This window comes from Scophthalmus maximus, chromosome 10, assembly GCF_022379125.1.
Source record: "Scophthalmus maximus strain ysfricsl-2021 chromosome 10, ASM2237912v1, whole genome shotgun sequence".
In the NCBI taxonomy this organism is placed as follows: Eukaryota; Metazoa; Chordata; class Actinopteri; order Pleuronectiformes; family Scophthalmidae; genus Scophthalmus; species Scophthalmus maximus.
The window spans coordinates 21,867,501-21,889,390 of record NC_061524.1 but is presented as its reverse complement, the minus strand read 5'-3'; the positions used below and the strand labels follow the sequence as shown (position 1 = coordinate 21,889,390).

Genomic DNA, 21,890 nt, shown 5'->3' with positions numbered 1-21,890 from the left:
TTTCAACTCCAACAACCCCTGAAGTAACAGGAGCCTCACCAACGCGGACCTCAAAATCCAAGATGGCTGCCCTGTGCATCAATAGTAGTGAAAGCTGTAGCAATATAGCCAATTGCTTATTTGCAGTTGTGTCTCATTTGGCTGTCATTAAATCAGTGGTGCACACAGTACTGTTCAACTTCTACGTTGCTGTGGTGTTTGGGTGCGTAAAATACTCTGCAATGCATTTTTATCAACTGACATTGCTTAGGGCTAACCAAGCTAGAGTGAGCCCCCACCTCGGCCGCCCCGGGTGTGATTTCATTCCCAAGACTTCCAAGGTAAAACCAACGCATGATACTGTATGCTCACATGACACATGATGATGTCATTTACTGTATTGGTCATTCTACAGCGGAAGCTTACGGGAATGTCGCTATAGTTTTGCAGGTAGTTGGTCGTAAAATTTGAATATGTATCTGTGCCAAACTTCATGGCGATCCATCCAATGGTTGTTGAGACACCGAAGTCATTAGGATTCAGTCTTCGGGGACCCTGACTGTGCTGAAAAAGTAGAGATGTTTCTGTCTGGGCTAAAACGACCGAGAGACCGACTTTACAATTCATGGCGCCATGCCGTTAACGTGGCTAAAAATACAACATTCTGTAGGCTGTGAAAAAAACCGGCTGTGGATAAAAGGTTTCTTGTGACAGCAGACTGTGGAAGGAGACAACGGGCAAAAGGGAAGAAAAAAAACATGTCCAACATCTTTATTCTCTTGAGTAGAGACAAAGAGGAAACCATTAGCTGAGGAAGCAAAGCTCTTATTGGTGACAGGCAGCAACGGGATTTATGGTAAATGTGCTTTTAATTTGGGGAAACATTTGGCTCCCAACTGTCTCCATCATGCTCCCATTTGTTTGTAATATTTTTTCCACGGTACTGCAGCCAACGTGATAATGACATGTTGATGTTTGATAGGGCAACTTCCCCTTCTCACGTTTAATGTCCAGTCTAAGCTAATCAGAAAACTTCAAACACACACACACACAAAAAAACCCCCCAGCTGTGATTTCCTGTCAAAAACCTTTGGGACAGAAAAGTGAATTTCAGGGAAGCTGGGTGGATGGGGAGGGGGGTGGGGGGGGGACAAGTTTGACTCACCCGTCCTGACCAGTGACCGCTTGCTGCGCCTGAGCGAAGTGAGGATGTTCTGCAACGTGTTTACGCTGAAAGTGCCACCGAGGACGCTCCGTTTCCGAACACGTCTTCGGTGTCGTCACTCCGGAACGCAGCTTGGAGGAGTTGGCGTATGTTTGTGAGTGTGTGTACATATGTGTGCGTGGGTATTGAAGGGTTGGTTTCATTATGAAACCAATCACGACTTTTCAGGGGAAACTGACAAGATCTCCCGAGACAAATGATTAATCAGTAAATGGAGACACAAATATGTGTTTGTATTAAAAGTGTATAATTTTGTGAGGGGGAGAGTGTGTTTGGAAGCAAATGTGATGCATGTCCTCATGAGTGTGTGTGTGTGTGTGTGTGTGTGTGTGTTTGTTTGTGTGAGTGAGAATGTGTGTGGGTGTGTGTGTAAGCATAAATCATGAGTTTTATTCTGTGAAACAACGCCAGCAGCGCTGTTGCTGTTTACTGTCGACTCTCCACCGCAGCCTCACAGTCTGAGGAGAAGGCCATGGAAGTTTCACGGGCACTAGACAAAAAGTCAGCAGTCAAGTTGTTAGGTTCCATCCTCGCCGAACAAATGACTGTACACAAATAATGACATGGCACTCGGTCTGCCAGCTGTGGAAAGATCTGACTGACCTCAGCACATGCAACGGTTGAGCATTACTTCCCCTTGTGGAGGTATTCCTACCACTGCTGCATTAAAGCAAAAATCCCAGAAATATTCATTAAAATGTATTAAAAACGGAAAGAGGAAAAATGCCCCTTCCGGACAAAACTTCCAAAATAAAAATGGAAGAGTTGAAATGAGCGGACTTTGTTCAGACACACTTTATAGTTATAATAATGTGCAGAGTTGCTGTCAAAGTCGTGTGTGACCCAGACTCATTCGCGGCAGTCCAGAGATTTATGTGTATTGAGTCAGCGTTGGGATCTCATGACTACGCGAACGCGCTTTTGGTCTACTGCTCATTTTGCACAGTGGCCTAAAGCAAGTATTAGCAGCTGGGAATATACACCGCAAATCAGAAAAGTCTGGATTATTTTTTGCCTTATCCACATTTGAAAGTATTTTAAATGGGTGGTGGTCAAGCATTGAACAAGAAAAAGCCAAGAGACTCTTGGTATAAGAGGGGAGACTGAAGGAACCAGCCTCCATCTTTGACCTACTTCAGTGCAGTGTGTCAGCATGAACATAAAAATCCTACACCAGGAAGTCGTCATCTTGAGATTCTTCAAAAGGTGCTGATGGTGGATGTGGATGGCTTCAGACACTGTTGCATTTGCAGATCTAATTGCCACCGCTTCCTCAGGCCAGAATGGACTCGACAGTGAGCTGGGGCCAGCTGGTTAGTTAGCTGAGGCCACAAAGTGGTAGAGATGGAAAACGAGAGTTGACATCGCGGTGGCGGCTGGAGATCACTCTCGGTGTGCAAAGGAATGAAGTCTGTTGCTCGATGAGTGAGTAAGCAGTTAATGGTAATGTTGACCATGTGGCGATGGCACGCAGCCCCCTTTTACGTGACAAAATTCGATCTGTTACTGTTGTGAAATTCCTCTTCTGGGTGTTTGCACAGGTCATTTTAATGGTGTCGGTGACCTCGTCAGTTTTATCCGAGGAGTCCAAATGAATGGAGCCACTTACAAAATGCATATGAAATCGCTGTGAAATAATCGGATTGACTAGAGACGGACATGCGTGCATGTTGAAAAGACATTAGCACTAAATGACATCAGCATTTTCCTTCATGGGAACGACCAGCACTCAGATGTGCTCGAGTTTCCTCGAACTTTAAATAGAGGGCGTCTCTTTTTCTTCAAAATTGTGGCCATCTCGCGTTGGTAAGAAGCTGTGGAGTCAGATGGAGGATAAACAAACCTCACCTCTACAGACAAGTGGAAGGCAGGCCTGACGTTTCGATACGCGTCTGCGCCCGTGGGATATCCCCCCTCCCACAGCGGCAGTAGGAGTTGTCCTCCCCCGGTCAGAAAAGTGCTGTGAAACCCCGGCACCATGATACTGAGGCAGTGGAACTCGCTGTGTCAATGGGTGACTTCAAAAGTTTCCCTGAGAGTAATAATAAGATAGAACAAACAGGAAAGAGCGACGCAAGTTCGCAAAAGTGAAAGATGCTGAGTCAAAGGGTGGGGGCGCACCGAGTGTTTTCAGTCAAGTGATGAGGTAACGGATGGATACTCATATCTCATTCAGCGAGTCTTTACTTTCTGTGGGATCTTTAATAATAACATGGAGGCGGAATGTGTTTTAATCATATCTTTGCTGCCAAATGTCAATCTGTAAAGCATAAAGAAACCAGTCTTCACTCGCCAAAATTGTTAATTTGTCATAAATCTGTTGATATAAAACATTGCCAATGAAAACCAGTGAATGGCTGAGTGTAATGATAATGAAAACAAAATCTACGCTTATTGTTGATACATTTTATTCACTGGTTCATGGAGTCATTTCTTTTTCGGTCAAGTGTGTTTTATTGAAGATGAAAAGCATGATGTAGGACAATAAAATGCAGTTTGCATTGTGACTCTGTTCCTCAGTGAATATCAAATTTTTTTTTCCAGATGAAGGGTTTCTGTCACTTCCTTGAGCCATAACCTGAAGGTGGGAACCACCTTCCCTTTCCATCCATCCATCCATCGTCTACCGCTTTATCCACTTAGGGGTCGCGGGGGGCTGGAGCCAATCCCAGCTGAGAGGCAGGGGTTCACCCTGGACCTATCGCAGGGCCGCATACAGAGACAAACAACCATTCACTCTCACATTGACACTTACTCCAATGAACCTAACCCCATTCTGCATGTCTCTGGACTGTGGGAGGAAGCCGGAGAACCCGGAGAGAACCCACGCATACACGGTGGAGAACATGCAAACTCCACACAGAAAGGCCCCGGTTGGTTTGAACCCGGGATTCGAACCCAGAACCTTCTTGCTGTGAGAAGGTGAAAGTGCCGACCACTACGCCACCACCGTGCAGCCTCCGTCCCTTCCCAGAATGTCAAAATACAATTTTTGCCAGTAATCAAACCATAGGAGAGAAGTTGCTGTTCTTCTCTTAATACAGATGCGACAACCGAAGTTCCCAGCACTATTAAGGCAGGCTCAACATGGATATTGACAATATCAGAGAATGTTTCAAAATCTTTGTCCCGTACTTCTCTATCTTGGGACAGAGAGCGAAGCCGTGGACGAGATTTCCCTTCCGTTATGATGCATCTGTCACATTGTGAGGATACGTCTGTAAAGATCTTGTGGAGCTTCGATCTGCAATACTGGAGTCTGCGGATCCAGATTATCTTCCCAAGCAGTCATGATTGTTACCATAGAGGTGGGGGTTATATACTCATTTCTAAAATAAATTTGATGCCATTTAAAAAAATGTATGTTGTATTTTTTGTAGTATTTGTTGTCTGATACACACATTAAGAGGTGCTGGAGTATTTTAGTCTTCTTTCCACTGAAGCTCAATCTTTTTATGATCATTTACAGCTTTATTCGTTGGGTCGCATCTCTAACCCAGTTATACCTGGGGTGTAAGCATCTAGTACTTCACACCCACCTAGGTGTTGTCAATTATTCTGGATGACGGCGCTGGTTTTATATTGTGATGACCTGAACTTCTGTTTCAGATTTCGACTTCTTATTCGTTTACCGCACCTTCAAATGTGGCCTCTTGGATCAGGTATGAACCTGCTACACGCTGTTATGGTTTCACTCCTGTACGATTGTTTTTGTTTGTCAGCAGGATTATGTCAAAAAAAAAATACTCAACAGATTTCCACGAAACTTGGTGAAAGGATGAGACGGGCCGGTGCAGATCCAAATATAAAATCTCGATCTGGAGGATCTAAATGTGTTTTCCCAAAGAGACTGTTGGGCCTCGGCAGAGATATGAGCTCCATGGTGAGTGATCATGATTTATCATTTTTTTTCCTGCTAACATTACCGCTCACTGTTCTTACATCCAAATAAACCTAACGCCCTTTACTCTTTCCCCACCAAGACATCCCTGAACTTTCAAAAACTATCTCATATGACTCTGACTCTTCATGTCTTTACACTGGCTTGTAATTTTTGTTTTCTTTCTTATTCAGTATTCTGGGTTTATGATGTTTTCGTTTATAGCAACATGCTTTGTGACATCCTCTGTGGAAAGGAGCTATTAAAAATAAACTTTCCTGATACGTCTAAGCAGAACGTACGTTTTAAATCCCAGGACGTATGTTAGCATTGTTTAACTGTAGGGTTCGACTAAACATGTGTTAAAGTTTCCAAAATTCTCAAGTTTCCAAAACAGAAAACTTTATAATGAACGTCAACAATAAGTTGAGTAAAGGAAAATTATAAAGAATTTAAATATAAGCCTGTTAGCTGTAATTCATTGGTCTGCTCAGTAAAAACGATCAAAATCCTGCTCTCAGTGAAATACTGTTATGGCTAAGTACTTCCCTATATGACTGCATCAATTGTCACATCAAGCATAAAGATAAGTGTGTGTGTTCAAGAATGTCTGTGCGCATTTATTTTCATGCTCTATGATGACGGTTTTACCAGAACACAAGGAGAGTGAATAAAACGCACACAGCCACTGGGTTTTAGATTAGAGCAGTGAACATTTATATCATAATTTACACTTTTTGACATTTTTGCACATAAATAACTATGTAAACCAGAATGTAAACAGAGACAGTCCTTTGGGGAGTTAAAGCTCTGGTCAGAGAGAGATAGAGAGAGAGAGAGAGAGAGAGAGAGACACTTTGGTCAAACGACAGACAAAGGGAGAGAGGAGAGAAAGAGCTGCAGAGTTCTGGTTGATGTACAACCGCTGCAGTTGCTGTAGTAACATTAAGCGGAGTCTTAATGCCATCACAAACAGTTTCAGTGGTATTGTACACAGTGTAAACGGTGCGAGCATCGGCACTGAAGTTATAAAGTAGGAGGGGGGGGGGGGGGGGGGGGGGGGGGGGGGGGGGGGGGGGGGGGGGGGGGGGGGGCAGTGCATCAAAGAGGGCCGAGGTGCTTTGGTGTATGCCAGTTCATTAACAAGATGGCGGACAGAGGGGTCGAAAAAGGGGCCATTGTTTCTCAACTGAAATATTAACAAAAGAACAAGAACAGCAAAATAAAAACATCCACATAAACGAGTGACCGCAGCTAAAGAGCCAACACTTCATCATATACACACAGTTCATCTTCCCTTCTTCAGCATTTTGATCCCTCAGATCCTTCCTTCCCTTCTTTTTGATTTTGTCTTCTATTTTTTTGGTGTGCATTTGAAATTAAAGCCGTGCCAACTTTGGTTACTAGCATCAAGAGCGAATCCCTAAAATCCGAGGATGTTCTCTTCCCTGTTGTGGGTTGACAGTGTTGTTGTAAAAAAAAAGAAAAAAGTTTTTCTATTAAAAGCAAAGGAGGGAGGAGGAGGGGACGGCTCACCGGCCTCCCGAGTCCATTATGTGCTACATGTTGAGCGGGCTGTGCCGCTCCTTTGGACCACATGAAGAGCTGCACTCCACTTCAGTTTGGTTTCTTCTTCTTCTTCTTCTTCAAGTAGCAAAAAAAGCAAATAAATAGAAAGCTCCCACCGTCAGCTGTCCCTTACAACACTCAAACACACACATTCATATCATCACATGCACACTGAGGTAACCGTTGTGAAAAATATACAAAAAAAAATGCCCTTTCTTTGTTTCTTAGAATTAAATAGGCATCAGAAAATGACAGTCATACTTGAGGGAAGCTATCGAGCAGGGCTGAAATAAAGCTCTTGTTGCTAAATTAACAAATTTATGTGCCATCCTTTGGCAAGTTTTTCGAACCCTTTTTAACCGGCTATATTCGTTTTTAAATTTAAATAGATAAAACCCTGAAGAGTGGACACCCCTGGTTCTATAAGTCAGAGGTTGCAGGACAGATATAGGCATAGAGAGAGTGACTATCTACAGTGAAATGGCCACAGACAAAAACAAAATCAGTCTTTTCCATTGATTTCACCCAGTCAATGTAACCATTAATTCCACTTATTGCTTTTTAAAGACAACAAAAGTAGCTATAATAAATTAAGGAGGTTATATAACAACTAATTGATCAAAAAACAACAACTAAGACATTTGAAAATAAAGACCAAAATAATACAACAACAATAATGATAATAGCATTATATTAATTACATTAAAGGGAAATCCTGGAAAGATGATTGTCTCTAAGTATAATAAACGCTGAAAATGATAAGTAGTCATGGGACAGTGTCTGTTGTAGCCCTGAGTACGTGAGTCCCTGATAGGTTGAAAACCTGGCATGGTCATGATGTCATCCTGATGACAACCAGGTCAAAAATTATTTATTTACAGCTGTTGCTCCTGGCAACCGAGTCCACTTTGAGCCATGTAGTCTTGACTCTATGTCCATGTGCTTCAAAGTTCATTTAGGCGTGATCCTCTGACTCCTGCTTGACTGTGACGTTGGCAGGAAGTGGCAGCATGGGGCTGCTGCGCCGCATCTTGATGACCGACGTCTCATTCGGGGACTCGTACGCGCCGTAACCTGCAGACAGAAGCTCAGTGGCGACCCCCTTGTGGAGGGGATGGAAGTGGGAGGACTTGAGGTCTGCCTCCCTCCACAGCATCCCCAGGACCTGCTTCTCCAACATGGCCTCCACCTCCACCCCACCCTGCAGCTGCTCCAGCCGCTCGGCATGCTCGCTGACGTCGAAGCGCTCGATCTCTTCGTTGGCGCGTTGCACCTCCTCCAAGGCAGCCTGACTAGACACCGCCGGATTGCCAGAGCCAGGGCTGGCTGCCAGGCAGTAGCCCTTCAGGTGAAGCCGCAGGCTGCACAGGTGGATGTAGTGGCGGTGGCAGTGAAGGCATTTGTGTGGACGGTCCCGGGAGTGCAGGCGCTTGTGCAGCTTGAGGTGGACAAACTGGGTGAACTTGGCTGGGCAGAGTTTGCAGTGGTAAGGCTTCTCGCCTGAGTGGAGGCGAAGGTGGGTTTTCAGGTTGCTGGTGCTGCTGAAGCGCTTGCGGCAAACCTGGACGAGGAGAGGTTAAAAAAAAAAAGAAATGACGTCAGCAGCTTGTAGCAACCCACCAACCACCTGCCACAACTGGTTATTATCTGATCGGTCTAGAAAGGAAGCCCAAGGAAAGAACTTCATGTTCAGCATAGTTTTCTAACCTGACATTCATGCGGCTTCTCCCCAGTGTGGACCAGGAAGTGTTTCTGCAGGTGAGCCAGCTGGGTGAAGCCTTTGTTACAGGTCTGACATTTAAAGGGTCTCTCTCCACTGTGGACACGAAGATGAACCTGCGTGACGGAGAAGAGGACAGAAAGAAGATATTCAGATATTGCAATCATCAAAGAAACCAGCAAACTGAAACATTGAGTAGCTAAAACTTGATTACTTGACAATCTGTTGGTTGCTTTTGTCTGTGGGATTATTACTATTATTTGTAAAAAATGTGGACGCTCCTGGCTCTTTTAAGTCCTGTAAACCTGCTCTGCCGCCTAGTAATTACACCGCAGTCCTCGTAGTACAAAGGATTGGAATGATAATAAGGCAGTAAATCAGACAAGCTGACACAATGTTGAAAGCCAAACGCGAAACAATTGGGCATTTACTGGAGCCTCACCTTCAGGTTGGACAGCTGCCCAAAGGTCTTGCTGCACACGTTACACTCGTACTTGATTTTGCCGTTCTGCTTCTTCAGCGGGTATGGAAGTGCTTTGTAGCCCGCCGAGCCTATGCCTCGTTTTACTTTGGTCAAGTTGATGGCCTCCTCGTCGGAGTGTTGCTCACTGGCGTTGCCCGGCAGGGCTGAGGTAGGCTTGGTAGGCATCCGCTCGCTGGGAGGTGCTGTGCCTGCTGTTGGGGAGCCGCTGGAGGGGACGTGGGCTGGTTCGTGTAGGTTAGGGTGCCCGGGGTAAGGATGGTGAGGCCCGGCTTTGTCCTTCAGTGAGGTGGCGGCTGAGAAAGCACTGGTGGGCCCGGGTAGGAGGAAGTCTCTGTGTGCAGAAATGGAGGAGGGGTGGATGTGATCAGGCATCAGGAAGCGCCTCCCTGCTGTGTCGGAGGGCAGGAGGGGCACGTGAGTGGGCAGGAGGCTGCTGTAGAGGGGATACATCCTGGGAAAGATCCCTCCTACGGTGGGGACGCCACCGCCGGGCAGAGGATAGTGATGGGGCAGTAGGTATCGTGAGTAGGGGGTTCCTGGAGGGTAAAAAGATGAGGAAAGGGGGGCTGATGGTGGGGAGTAACCAGGGTAGGAGCCCAGTCCAGTGGGGTAGAAAGAAGCTGGGGACGGCACCGCACCCGAGGGACTCCCCTGAGGGCTGCTGTCCGGGCTGCTCCTCGCTGACGGGCTAGGTGTGGCCGAGGATTGGTTGCCAGGGGAACGAGTTGCGGGGTAACCGAGCTGGCCAGGTTTGTGGCAAAGGAAGTCTTCAGGGACGTGAGGGTGGGCCCTGAAAGTTGGGTAGAGGGCGCGGGGGTACAGGGGGCGCTCAGGGCTGTCGGCACAGCTCGGGCGGGTGGGAAGCGGCCGGCTGGGCTCCCTCTTTGTGGACGAGGAGGTGCTGTTGGTGCCACGCAGAATGGAGAGGACGCTGTGTTCCCTCTTGGGCGGGGTGGGTGTCACTGCGACGGGGGACGGACTGGAGGCTTCGACCAAACGCTCTTCACTGCTCACTTTCTGCTGCTTGACCTCCAAGAGAGATTGCTCTGAGGAGACACAGGGAAAGAAAGGAGGTCAGTGGGAGTTCACAAATCAAGATAAGGCTCTTACTTCCCCTTACATTTATTTTTAATTTTTGCCTTTTTAAGTAGATATCGCTACCTCACAATACAAAAACAAACATTCCGTCAAAACTGAGCCGTCCTGCAGAGACAAACCTCCGCAGGTCACAGAGTTGTCTCCGACACATATGCCTGTGTGTGAGTTTGTGTGTCACAGGGTTAGGGAAAGCCAAAAGTAACTCAGTAGGCCAATTAAGGTGACAGATTTGACAAACGAGCGTGAGGGGGCGGGGGCAAGAGACAGGAAGTGAGGCGTGACAGCTGCCTTTAGGCATTGTGGGTGTGTGTTTGTATGTATGTGTGTGTGTGTGTGTGTGTGTGTGTGTGTGTGTGTATAAAGATAAAATCAAAAAGGTGCCAGACAGACAGGGCTGATGGAAAGTTTCCTGCGAAAGATATCCTCTGAAGAAGCCTGACCGACACACACACACACACACACACACACACACACAGACACACACACACACCCACAGCATGTGACAAGGTACAGACAGAGGCGCCTGTAGACAAAGGCCTCTCTCTAATGTGTTGACTCTTCCACTTTTGGCCGACATACACACACACACACACACACTCGCACACAATCGCACACACACACACACACACACACACACACACTTTTGATCAAACTCCTGATTTTTCCTGGCCATTCACTATTGTTTCCGTGTCAAAAGGTTAACTCTGAGTTTCCTCCTAAGTTACTCACACCTACTGTCTCCTCAGCATGATGAAAGAGTGGATTAGGAGGAGCTCTCTCTCTCTCTCTCTCTCTCACACACACACACACACACAAACTACCCCCTGGGCGACCTCGCGGTAAAAAGTTGACTGGGCAGTAAATGAGCTTATAGATAATAGACGGCGGCTTTTTAAAGGCCCGACTGCAGTCATTTAACAACCGAGATGTCCTGCTAGCTGACATCTCAGGGCTTTTAGAGAGTGTGTGTTTGTGTGTCTGTGTGTGTGTGTGTGAAGATGAAGAGTGTCAAAGTTAATCCTGAGTACCAGCACTGGTGAACACCCCCCCCCCCCCCCCCCCCCCCCCCCCCCCCAACCCCCTCTCCCCAACACACACAGTGCAGTCAGTGACCCTTGCGTCAGTAGTATAGCAGCAGTGTAAATGTTGAGGTTATCAGTTAGTCTTCCTCCTCCTCCTCCTCCTCCCCTTCTCCCTCTTTCGGAAAACAAACATCTTGCAGATATCAATCTGTCAACACGGCCCTTCTGCCAGGAAGTTCAAGTAGTCAACAGAGGGGGTGGGAGGCGCGACTCTACCTCCACCACTCCCTCCTCCACCTTCTCTCTGGTCTTTTAAAGTGGCAAATATATCAGGGTGAATGGCCGATAGTCACACACACACACACACACACACACACACACACACACACACACACTCACGCACAGTATGTGTGAGCTTGCATGTGCTTGAGATGAGAAGAGCGAGTGTGAACGTGTTGGCATGTCCCGCTTATTACTGAATGCATGTGTGTGTGTGTGTGTGTGTGTGTGTGTGTGTGTGTGTGTGTGTGTGTGCGACAAGAGAGAGTGCTTTTGTCGGCAGTGCCGAGTGTCTTTGAACACAACGCACACATGGCTGACAGGTGCTTTCAAGTGCTTACACTCGAAGAATGCTACACGACAACGACAAAATGAGTTAGAGACGAGGAGAGAGGAGAAAGTGAGGGAGTGAGACAGTGGCGTATTTCCCTCTCTGTCTCACACACACAGCTGAGGCTACCCCCTGCCTCTGTTCCCCAGGTCATGCGCATGTTTCCCTGGGCACCGGAGTCGCCCAGGCTGAGTCCTCGGGTTCCTCTGTCACCTTAACATGACTATTGGCCCTGCAGTCACACCTGGAAACCCCTCAGCTCCCTCGCTCGCTCTCTTTGTTTTCCTCTTAGCTCACTCTCTCTTTGATCAACTCAGCCAAAGTGGATGAGTGCACTTAGTCGGGGCCGCGTCATGAAAGCGCGCGCAGAGCGCCTTTCGGGGGCTGAACGTCCAGAATGTGTGTCTCACTGCCTCCCTCCTAAACTGAGAACTCAGTTGGGATGTTAGTTTCAAGGTTTAGATCTGTTTGTTTATATTTTCAGTTTATAAGTTGACAAAAGAATAGTGAAACAAAAAATATTGAATATTATACATAAAGATACATGTCAGGGTTCGTTTAAATCTGACGCCTACCTTTCCACATTTTTCCACATAGAAAGGTCAGTAAAGACACACGCGCACACACACACACCCACACACACACTGTCTGGTTATTTTATTGAGGTTGGGCAAGATTTTGTGTGTGCGTGTGTGTGTTTGTGTGTGTGTGTGCGTGAGCTTTCATGTTAAAAGCGGGTGTTTAAGTGTGTAAGACTGTGGCATTAGGGGCCATATCCCCCTGTCTGTGTAATTACTCTGTCACTGGCACACACACACACACACGCACACACACGCACGCACACTCACACACACACACACACACACACACAGACAAATACAACGATGGCACTGAAGGAGATGAAAGGTTTTCGGTTGTGTACCTCCGTGTGCGTGTGTGTTTGTGTGTGTGTGTGTGTGTGTGTGTGTGTGTGTGTGTGTGTGTGTGTGTGTGTGTGTGTGTGAGATAATGACAGGCTAACGTTCAGAGAGGAAGGAGACACAGCTACACTCAAACACACCGTTAGGCATTAACAGTGGCGACAGGACACACTCAAGACACACACACACACACACACAGACAAACCTACATCGCCTATTGATTTGAAGTTTTTCATGTCGGCAACTCAGAGCTTCACACATTCAATAATCTTTCACAATGAAAGTCACCTGATTGCTGCAAGTACTAATAAAAAACTATTGACCCCTGCTGCAATTTTGTTTTCAATTTCTGACTAATATATTACATATAAACTATGTAAAACAAACACACACACACACACACTTACTGAGTTTCTGCATCATCATCTCTCCTGACGGCGGGTAGTGGAGTCGTCGGGCAAAGTCGTGGCAGTACCAGACGAGCAGCTCAGCGCCGGCAGGAACGGGCTTCACCGTGTAGAAATAAATCTCCATGCCGTTCTGACACGCTGCCAGATTCTGCTCCGCCGCCGAGTGGGCCGGGTTCACGTACCGCATCCAGTTAGAGCGAGTCTCATCCAGGCCGTCGACGAAGTGATGGAACTCCCTTTCCGCGTAGATCTGGAGCGAAGGCAAAAGACAAGAAGGAGAATTAGTCCATTTGGTTTAAATTAAAATAGTAAAAGTTTACAAAAAAATGTACACTCAAAGGAAAAACTTTTTTTTGGAATTACCAAAGTGAATTACCAATTTATTCCAGTGACTATATTCTGAAGAACATTGCTGGCAACTTTAAACAATTCGTATTTTAGTAAATATATACGGAGTAAATATATAAATACGTGGCAAAACAATAAATGTACAACTTAGTAAAAGAATCAACCAAATACCTAAAAGTTTTGCAAAAATCAAAGTTATTAAGTAAGAAAATAAGAGTCTGACTGACGACATAAAAAATGTCAGAAAGTAAATAACAATAATTAAAAGTCACAACTGAATCAACTGACTAGTAGACAAGCTGCCACTGCCACTGAATCCAGCCAGTTAGAATACTGACTCGCTCTCTTTTCTCTCTCTCTCCATCTCTCCATCCTTTCATTCCTCTCCTCACCTTCATCTCCGTCAGACGAGCAGACGGAGGAGGAGTAGGAGGAGTAGGAGGAGGAGATCCCCTATCACATTGAGAATAGAAAGAACCGATCGACTCATTTTCTACCTCTCCTACCCCCCCTCTCTCTATCTGTCTGTCTCTTTCACTCTCCATCTCAGCTCAGTGTGTGTGTGTGTGTGTGTGTGTGTGTTACAAAGGGAGGTATGAGCGTGAATGCAACGCCTTTCTGATTTAGTCTGCTTGTGGCTTTGCTGCCGCGTGGGCGGTGGTCATATCGGTCGCTTGTGAGCATGTGCACTCTCGCTGTCAGTTACCGGTAGTGATGGAGTCGAGTGTATTCTGCCGAAAGGTGTGTGTGTGCGCGTGTGTGTGCGCGTGTGTGTGCCGACTGACAGGAAGCGCAGTGTTACATGTTATTTGTGTGAAGGTGACATCACCTCCCCCTCTCTCACAAGCCCAGTTTCCCGTTCCACTGACGTCACAGGAAGGGGTCCCTCCGGCGTCTGAGGAAGTGTGTATGCGTGTGGTGTGTTTTCCGTTTGTCTGTGTGTGTGTGTGTGTGTGTGTGTGTGTACTCACCCTCCAGAAGTACTTGCGGTTGGCGTCTCTGGGGACGCTGTCAGCTGTGTAGATTTCGCCCACCAGGGGACCGAAGCGAGTTCCTTTGGGGATGTACTCCCTGCTGCACACGCCGACCACCTGCACGAAGACACACACACAAACGCACACGGAAAGGTTACACAACGAGTCTTTGAGGTGGATCGTGTAGTTTTGTGAGGTTGTGCGTGTGAAGTCCAAAGCTCTTTTCATTTTTCATTTTAGTGTCTTAACAGGCAACAAAAAGATATTGAAGTCTTCAGTCTTCTGTTTCGCTAGATGTGGCAGCAGCCACTTGACATGGAAAATCCACAGCGAGATGTCAAGCAATGATGTGATGATGATGGCAGTGACAGAAAGTAACACAAACAATCATATGACGAAAAATTTGCAGCTGATTAATCTGCATTTTAGTTCTTAAAAACGCCTAATTCTTTAATCTGCAAGAATTCAATATAGTCAGTGATAGGTACTGTGCACACTGTGTGTGTGTGTGTGTGTGTGTGTGTGTGTGTGTGTTCATGTGTGTGTGTGTGTGTGTGTGTGTGTTCATGCTGCTGTTGCACATCCATAAAAGATACATGTCATTAAGTCTAATTATTGTATGTACAAATTTAGATTAGAAGACACAATATCAACCACCCGTCAACAGAGACGATGATGAATGATCTGAACACTTCATGCTTCAGTTCAATAAAGGATGTGTTTGTGTGTGTGTGTGTGTGTGTGTGTGTGTGTGTGTGTGTGTGTGTGTGTGGTTGGAGGAAAAAAACAATTCAAATCTCTTTGTCTCTCTCGTCACACCTCCACTCGTCGCCACATCAAACCACAACCGCTGGCACTTCACACACTTCACTGTGGAAACGTCCGGACATGCTCAAGAGAAAAATCGTCTGTGTCTCCTTTTTGTGTTTCTCATCCGATTCGATCCATGAGGAAAAAAATGATGGGGGGGGGGGGGGGGGGGGGGGGGACTACTAGATGTCAGGCTCAAGCCATGGACGGCAGAGGAAAATGAACTAATTTGCTTCATGCGTACACCCACACAAACAAACGTCTTTCCCAAACCCCCTTGTTCCCTGGTGACATGGGAAATCCCCCTTTCCCTTCTTCCCGCTATAGAACCAGGCATGAGTCTGCGTTCGTGTGTGTAACAGTCGTCTCCTGATTTCGACTTATTAACAGACTTTTACAAATCTGTCCCTAAAACTTGATCCTCTTTGATCAGAGCGACACGTCTCCCTTCCTCAGCCTTTCCCCTCTTCCTCTCTCCGTCCAGATAAATGTGAGCTGATAGGACAAAACACACTCTTCTCTCTCTCTCTCTCTCTCTCTCGGGTTCTTTCCTCAGTTTCCCGCTGATAAGCCCCTGATTAGAAAATCTATGCGATCATGCTGCTCAAAGAAAAAACTGGCAAAATTGGCAAAGTTGCGACCTTTTGACCTGAGGTCAAGCACTTTCCAGTTCAAACTGCCCTGAGGAACAGATCCGCCACAGCAGAAAGGAGATTTACTGACACTGCTTCTCTAATCTCGTATTTTGTAAAAAAAAAAAAGCGATGTGACGAGGTTAAAAGATCAAACATCTTTTTGAGCTTTTGATCATTTACTTTTTCTTAGAGCATCATTAAAACTGATTCATCTTTAATATCTAAAGCTGTGGGAAGATGCTAACTTCAATTCAGTGTCCACAAATACTAATTTCTCAACTTTCATGCACTGGAGAGTCTGTTCAGTTGTAAATGTAATCCAACCTGGATTTCAACCTTTGACATTTTGTAACGCCACTTGGATCAGTGACAAAACTTTAATATTCTAGTTTTGTCAAAAGGTCACAAGATGGTTAATTGGTTAGTCGAGAAAACGGTGCAAAAGAGAATAAATTGTTTTGACCCATGTTATGTTTTTTTCACGTTTTTTTCAAAAAACCCCAAAAAGCCACTGCAAATTTTCCATATGCACCATCGAAGGATCTAATAATAAACTTCTGAAACTCGCTCATTCAGCAGCTAAAACATGAACTGAGGCAGTTTGTTTTGATGCGATGCGGAACTACGCCCCCTGTCAGCTGAGACTGGCATTGCAGATGGTTCCGTAATGTAGGATGTGACACACACAGCTATCGTCATTTTTTCAGATGATGAATGAGTTTTAATGGGTGGATATGGGCTGATGAAGAGACAGCTTGAACACACAGCGCGCTTCAGTTACAGTGTGTGTCTGTGTGAGTAAATTCTGCTTCAGGCGTTTCACTCACTCACTCACACACACACACACACACAGCTTTCATTCTGTAATATGTGTGTGAAGCTTTACGATGATTACATGACCCGCCTCTGACTCACACGTGTGTGTGTATGTACAGATGGCTTTCTCTGCCCGATTTTGTGTGAAAAATTGACTGGGGAGAAAGTTTGTATGCGTGAAACTGTGTATGTGTGTGTGTGTGTGTGTGTGTGTGTGTGTCTCTCGAGTCTTACCTCCTTGCTGTCAGCTGGGTGCTTTAAGGCCAGGTTCCGGGGCAGTGACGCCTCGGCTCTGGTTGTCGTCGTCATCATGGCGTCACCGTCTGGGCCAGCCTCCCATGCCGTGTCTTTGACAATGTATGTGCACTTCTCCTCAAACTCCGCCTCGGTCCATCGAGTCATGTCTGCCTCCTCCATCTCCGTCTCCATGTCAACGTCTGTGTCTGTCATTGCCTCGGTCCTGGCTGAGCTGCAGCCAGTGGCGGCAGTGGTGGCGGCGGAGGCCATCTTGGGTCCGCGGTGCGAGTCGTCCTGCTCCATGGTGTGCGCCCCCTCACTGGTCAACATGGCCGAGCTATGAGAGGTCGCCTGGACGAGAGACATGGGGGGAAAAAAAGGAAGGGAGAGAGATGTTCACATTTAATTTCATTTATTCAAACATTTGGAGCAAGAAAAAAAACCAAACAAAGTCAAGAGGTACAAAAATACAGGAAGAAAACAAGAAAGACAGGCAGGAAGGGAGAAAAGAAAGATGAAGGATGAAGAAACGATGAGAGGCAAAAGAAAAAAAGAGAAAACAAGGAAGGAAGATCAAAGCAGAGATAGAGAGGCGATGGGATATGTGGAAAAAAGATAACAAAAGTTTTTTTCTAAGTGGGAGGAAGAAAATAATAAAAATGAAAAGGGGAAAGAAAGAAAAGGATTAAGAAAAAAAAAATAAAGTCAAAGATGACGGGATGAATAGGGAGAAAAAAAGGAGAGCAGGAACTGTGATTATTACGTGGGTTGACTCCGTAAAAAGGGGGGGTCTGACTAATGCTGCTGTCACACACACACACACACACACACAGACGCACACACACACGCACACACTACTTTTTCATGAATAATAACAATTGAAATTTGCAAATTTGAATAAAGATGTAATAAGAATTATTGTTATCATCAGTTTGCGTTTCCAAGCTTCCACGTGAAGTCATCTTCCCGTTCATCGTTCCCTTTCTTATGTCCTGACAAACATTTAAAGAGACTCAGGCTGCGAGCGGAGACTTGGTTCACACACGGGACAGAAGAGGAACTGATAGAGGAACTCGACACGTGTCTCACATGAGGTGATAAGACGAACGATCTTTCGTCCCGTAAGTCCTCCTAGTAACAATTGAGCTCCAAATTGGGATATTTTGCCTTTTAAATGATGAAATGTACTCTTTTATGGAATTGATAATGAATGAAAACTAGAGGATAAATTATGAGGGGGGAAAAAAAAGACACACTTTCACTTATCAGCAGTTTTAGTCAAACCTCTGTGTCCTCTTCTCTCTTTCTTTCCCCTGAGGCAAAGAAAAGTTTCATGTGTCCTCTGGTTTCTTTTCTTTGTACAGAGAGACAATGAACAAGCAACTCAGACAGTTACAAGTTTTTCTATGTGCTGGAGACTGTGTTGCGGATTTATCGGGATTATGAACGTGAGATCGCGTCAGTATCCTCCCTCCTTCCCCCGTCGCTCCAAGGGGCCGAAAGACAGAGGAAGGAAACGCTGTCTGTGTCTGAATGAAGCTAAAATTGGAAGCAGAGTGGCACTGCAGCGGAACCGGCAAATCATCCTGACTCCCAGCGTGTGTGTGCCCGTGTGTGTGTGTGTGTGTGTGTGTGTGTGTGTTGGTAATGGATGGAAGAGGTTGGGGGGGGTGGGGGGTGATGAGGAAGGGAGCGCCCAAACTTTTCCATTTGGGGGGCCACAACAGCGCAAACAAAACTTCAAACGCGATCCCACCCAAGACAATCCCACACACACACACACACACACACACACACACACACACACACACACACACAGGCAGATATCCACACAGGGACAAACATGCTGCTCGTCCCACGCAGGCGAGCGGAGAGCAGCGGATCTTCGTTGACCACACTCGGCTCTGTGAATTCTTCTGCGGCCGCAAGAACGAAAATGATTTCACGTCCAACTGGCTCCAGTCACAGCTGTCGACTTTTCCCCCATACAGCGACAAAAAAATGGACACTCGAGCCACATGCGGTGTCTGACGAGAAGCCGTTATTAAATGAGATTTTTTGGAAAAAACTGCAATTTTTGAAAAAAAAAAACCATTGGGGATTTTTTAATGAGAAGTGAGCTTCATGTTATCTCTTCATTTTAACAGTCTTGTTTTTTGAGATTTAAAAAAACAAGACTCCCTTGTTCTGAATCTTACTTTTATCAAAATATGAATCATTAAGAAAACCAGGGTCTACTCCGCTTCAAATGCACCAACTATTTTTAATTTAACAAAAATTCTCATCAGACTCAAAACAACTCATTAGAATTAAATTCAAATGCTTGCACAACCACAAAATCCTTTAATTGTAAGACTATGAAATCAGTTCAGCGAGTAAAAACTTCAGCAGCTGAACCTTTTCCTCACAGACAACTCACCATGAGCTGATCGACAGCTTCTATGTCTCCATTCAGATAGAGCACGTTAAAAGCAGATTGGATCTTAAACCATTTCTCAATATTTCGCCTCTCAGCAAAAAAGTCTCTTTGCATAACAGCTGCAACGTTGAAAACTAATAGTGAAACCAAGAACCAAGACACAATTCGCCCTCTCATTTAGAACAACTGAAAATATAAAAGCTGAGTCAGAGGAATTTCAAAATAAGCAATGCAATTTCATAAGTCAAGATGAAAGTCTTGACGGCTGTTTAACCCCTGATCAGCGGGAAAAATCAGCCTCAGCCTCTTAACTAATTTAAATCCATTAAGGAAAAAAGGCAAAGAAACTTTTCCTGACAAAAAACAACTATGGTTCACCTGAGTCCAAACGTCTTCATGGAAAACCAAATGTCAAAAGTCCCATTTAAAGTCCATAAGTTAGAGAGACACTCTTCAAACTTTTCCTCCAAGAGTCCTCCAAGTCAAACCAAACTAGAGCACAAAACATCCGCAGCAATTTAATAAAGAGCATTTTGGTAAAGAGCTCATCATATAAAAAGTATCCGCCTCAGGACAAGAACGAAAAAAAACAACTCAGAACCAAGAAGAACTAAAAAGGCAAAAACTGAAAATTAAAAAACGCTGTTGAAAGGGAATAAAGGTGGATTCAAGTGGCAAAAAATTGTCTTTAATTTTTTTTAACGTATTCCTAACTTGCTGTTTTTGTCTGTTAATAATAACAGGGACATTTTAACACAATTTCAAAATGAAAAAAAACCCAATATGATCCGAAATTTAAAACAATATGATCCGAAATTTAAAACACAAACAAACGGACAAAAAAAAAACTCCTTTAGAAATGGATTTTTTTTTTCTTTCTTCTGCATCTTTCTTTTAGGTAAAAATGTATTAAAAAAAAGTCAGAAACCCACCGTGTAACTTTGGTCCCATCCACACATAAGGACGACGGGTCAGATCCTCTGTGTGTGTGTGTGTGTGTGTGTGCAGGACAGGTGCAGTTCTCCCCCTGTGTGCGTCCTGCTCCGAGCTGATACTCCACACTGTGATTGTGTCTGTTGGAGTGTGTGTGTGTGTATGAAAGAGAGACTCTGTGTCCTGTGTTCAAATGAATTCAAGTTGGAGGGAAGCCACGCCCCTTGCTCCTCCCACTGGCTCTGCCCACTTCACATCCCCTCCCCTCTCCTCACACACACACACACACACACACACACACACATACACGCACACACACACTTCTGTGCTAGGAAGCAGCAGCAGGCGCTTTCACCTGAGGCCATGAGCTACACACACACACACACACACACATATACACACACACACACACACACTGAAAACATCTTATTTTCGGCATAAAAAGTTTTTCTTCGCCGATTATCTTGGTGTGTGTGGAGGGGGGGGGGATGTCTGTTAGCAGCTTTTAAGGGGTAAACAACGTGAGTGTGTGTGTGTGTGTGTTTGTGTGTGTTGGGGGGAAGCATTGAGTCACTGTCACAGGATGTCCCTCTCTTCCCCAGGAAAACACACACGCACACACGCACGCACACACACACACACACACACACACACACACACACACACACTGCCTCTAGGGGGCAGGACTGGTCTGCCCTCGTTGCTTTTTGCTCAGGAGTCCTTCTCGCTCTCTCGCTCTCTCGTACCGTCTGTGTCTCTCACCCTCTCCCTGTTACTCTCTCACCCTGCTTTATCACTTTATATCTACTCTGTCTCTCTCTCTCTCCTCCTCCGCTTTTACTTTTCCGTCTCTCAGTCTCTTTTACTTTCTCTCGCTTTAAAAGCAATTCAGTTCAATCTCAAATTGAAATGTGGGTGCACGTGAAGAGATAAGCGGGGACATATAGGAACAGGACCAAAAAAAAAATGAAAACAATTTCATGACATTTGCGACAATTGCCCCCTCATTTCAGTAACAACTGTCACACGGGTTTCTGTAAAACCAGACTATGACAGAAAAGACGTATATGTCGTGGTAAATACAGTAGAGCTTATAGGTTTGGTTGGAAAAAAATTGTGGTTACAGTCGATGAAACAGGGAAACATTAATTGCAGCACAGTGATCGAAGGTGATCACAGTCTCCTTCGTGAAACTGAATCAGTGGCGTGAAGTGACTTTTACACAGCAGAGCTTTAAAAAAAAAAAAAAAAAATCACCGAACAGCGCGTGCCAGTGTAAACAGGAAGCAGGTTGTTTTTCCCTGCCGTCGCTACGAGCTGCTCAGCGAGAGAAAAATACAACCGACGAGAAACAACAACAGTGAAGAAGAGTAAGGTGACGAGGTATTGACAACATTTTACCTCCACCACTGGTGCCTGAGTCGTGAATGACGAGAACCAATCGCGGAGCGCATGCCGGGGACCGGGTCATCGTGTCCAAATTGTCTCCGATTTTTTTTTTTCTTTTTGCCCCTGAATTCAAACGTACCGCAGCGCCGGGGTTTTTTCCTGAGCTAGAGCGGCAGGCGTGCATGTCACAGCCGGGGCCATCTCACAGCGCAGAGAGGAGAGACAGACCAGTCACTATGCACACAACTCGCAGACGAATCCCTGCGCTGCCTCCTCAGAAATCTCCATCTAATTCGTGTCTGTCTTCAGCGTCAACAGGTCACACGCTGCCTGTTTGCCCCGGACCACACTGCCTTGTACGATGTGGACAGGATTCCAACAGATGCTGCTCCTTCCAGTGAATGTTCAGTGT

At 45.6% G+C, this 21,890-nt stretch overlaps 1 protein-coding gene across 1 annotated transcript; it reads right to left on the bottom strand.

Annotated features, from left to right (window-relative positions):
- Positions 1 to 6,429: 6,429 nt before the first annotated feature.
- prdm1a (PR domain containing 1a, with ZNF domain) lies at positions 6,430 to 20,239 on the bottom strand. The gene is made up of 7 exons (XM_035608796.2): positions 20,089 to 20,239; positions 16,735 to 17,088; positions 14,237 to 14,356; positions 12,915 to 13,167; positions 8,816 to 9,903; positions 8,361 to 8,489; positions 6,430 to 8,214 (listed from the first exon to the last, which is right to left on the bottom strand). The coding sequence occupies exons 1-7, from the start codon at positions 20,113 to 20,115 to the stop codon at positions 7,609 to 7,611; spliced, it is 2,577 nt and encodes an 858-aa protein (XP_035464689.2). The 5' UTR covers positions 20,116 to 20,239; the 3' UTR covers positions 6,430 to 7,608.
- Between the last annotated feature and the right edge of the window lie 1,651 nt (positions 20,240 to 21,890).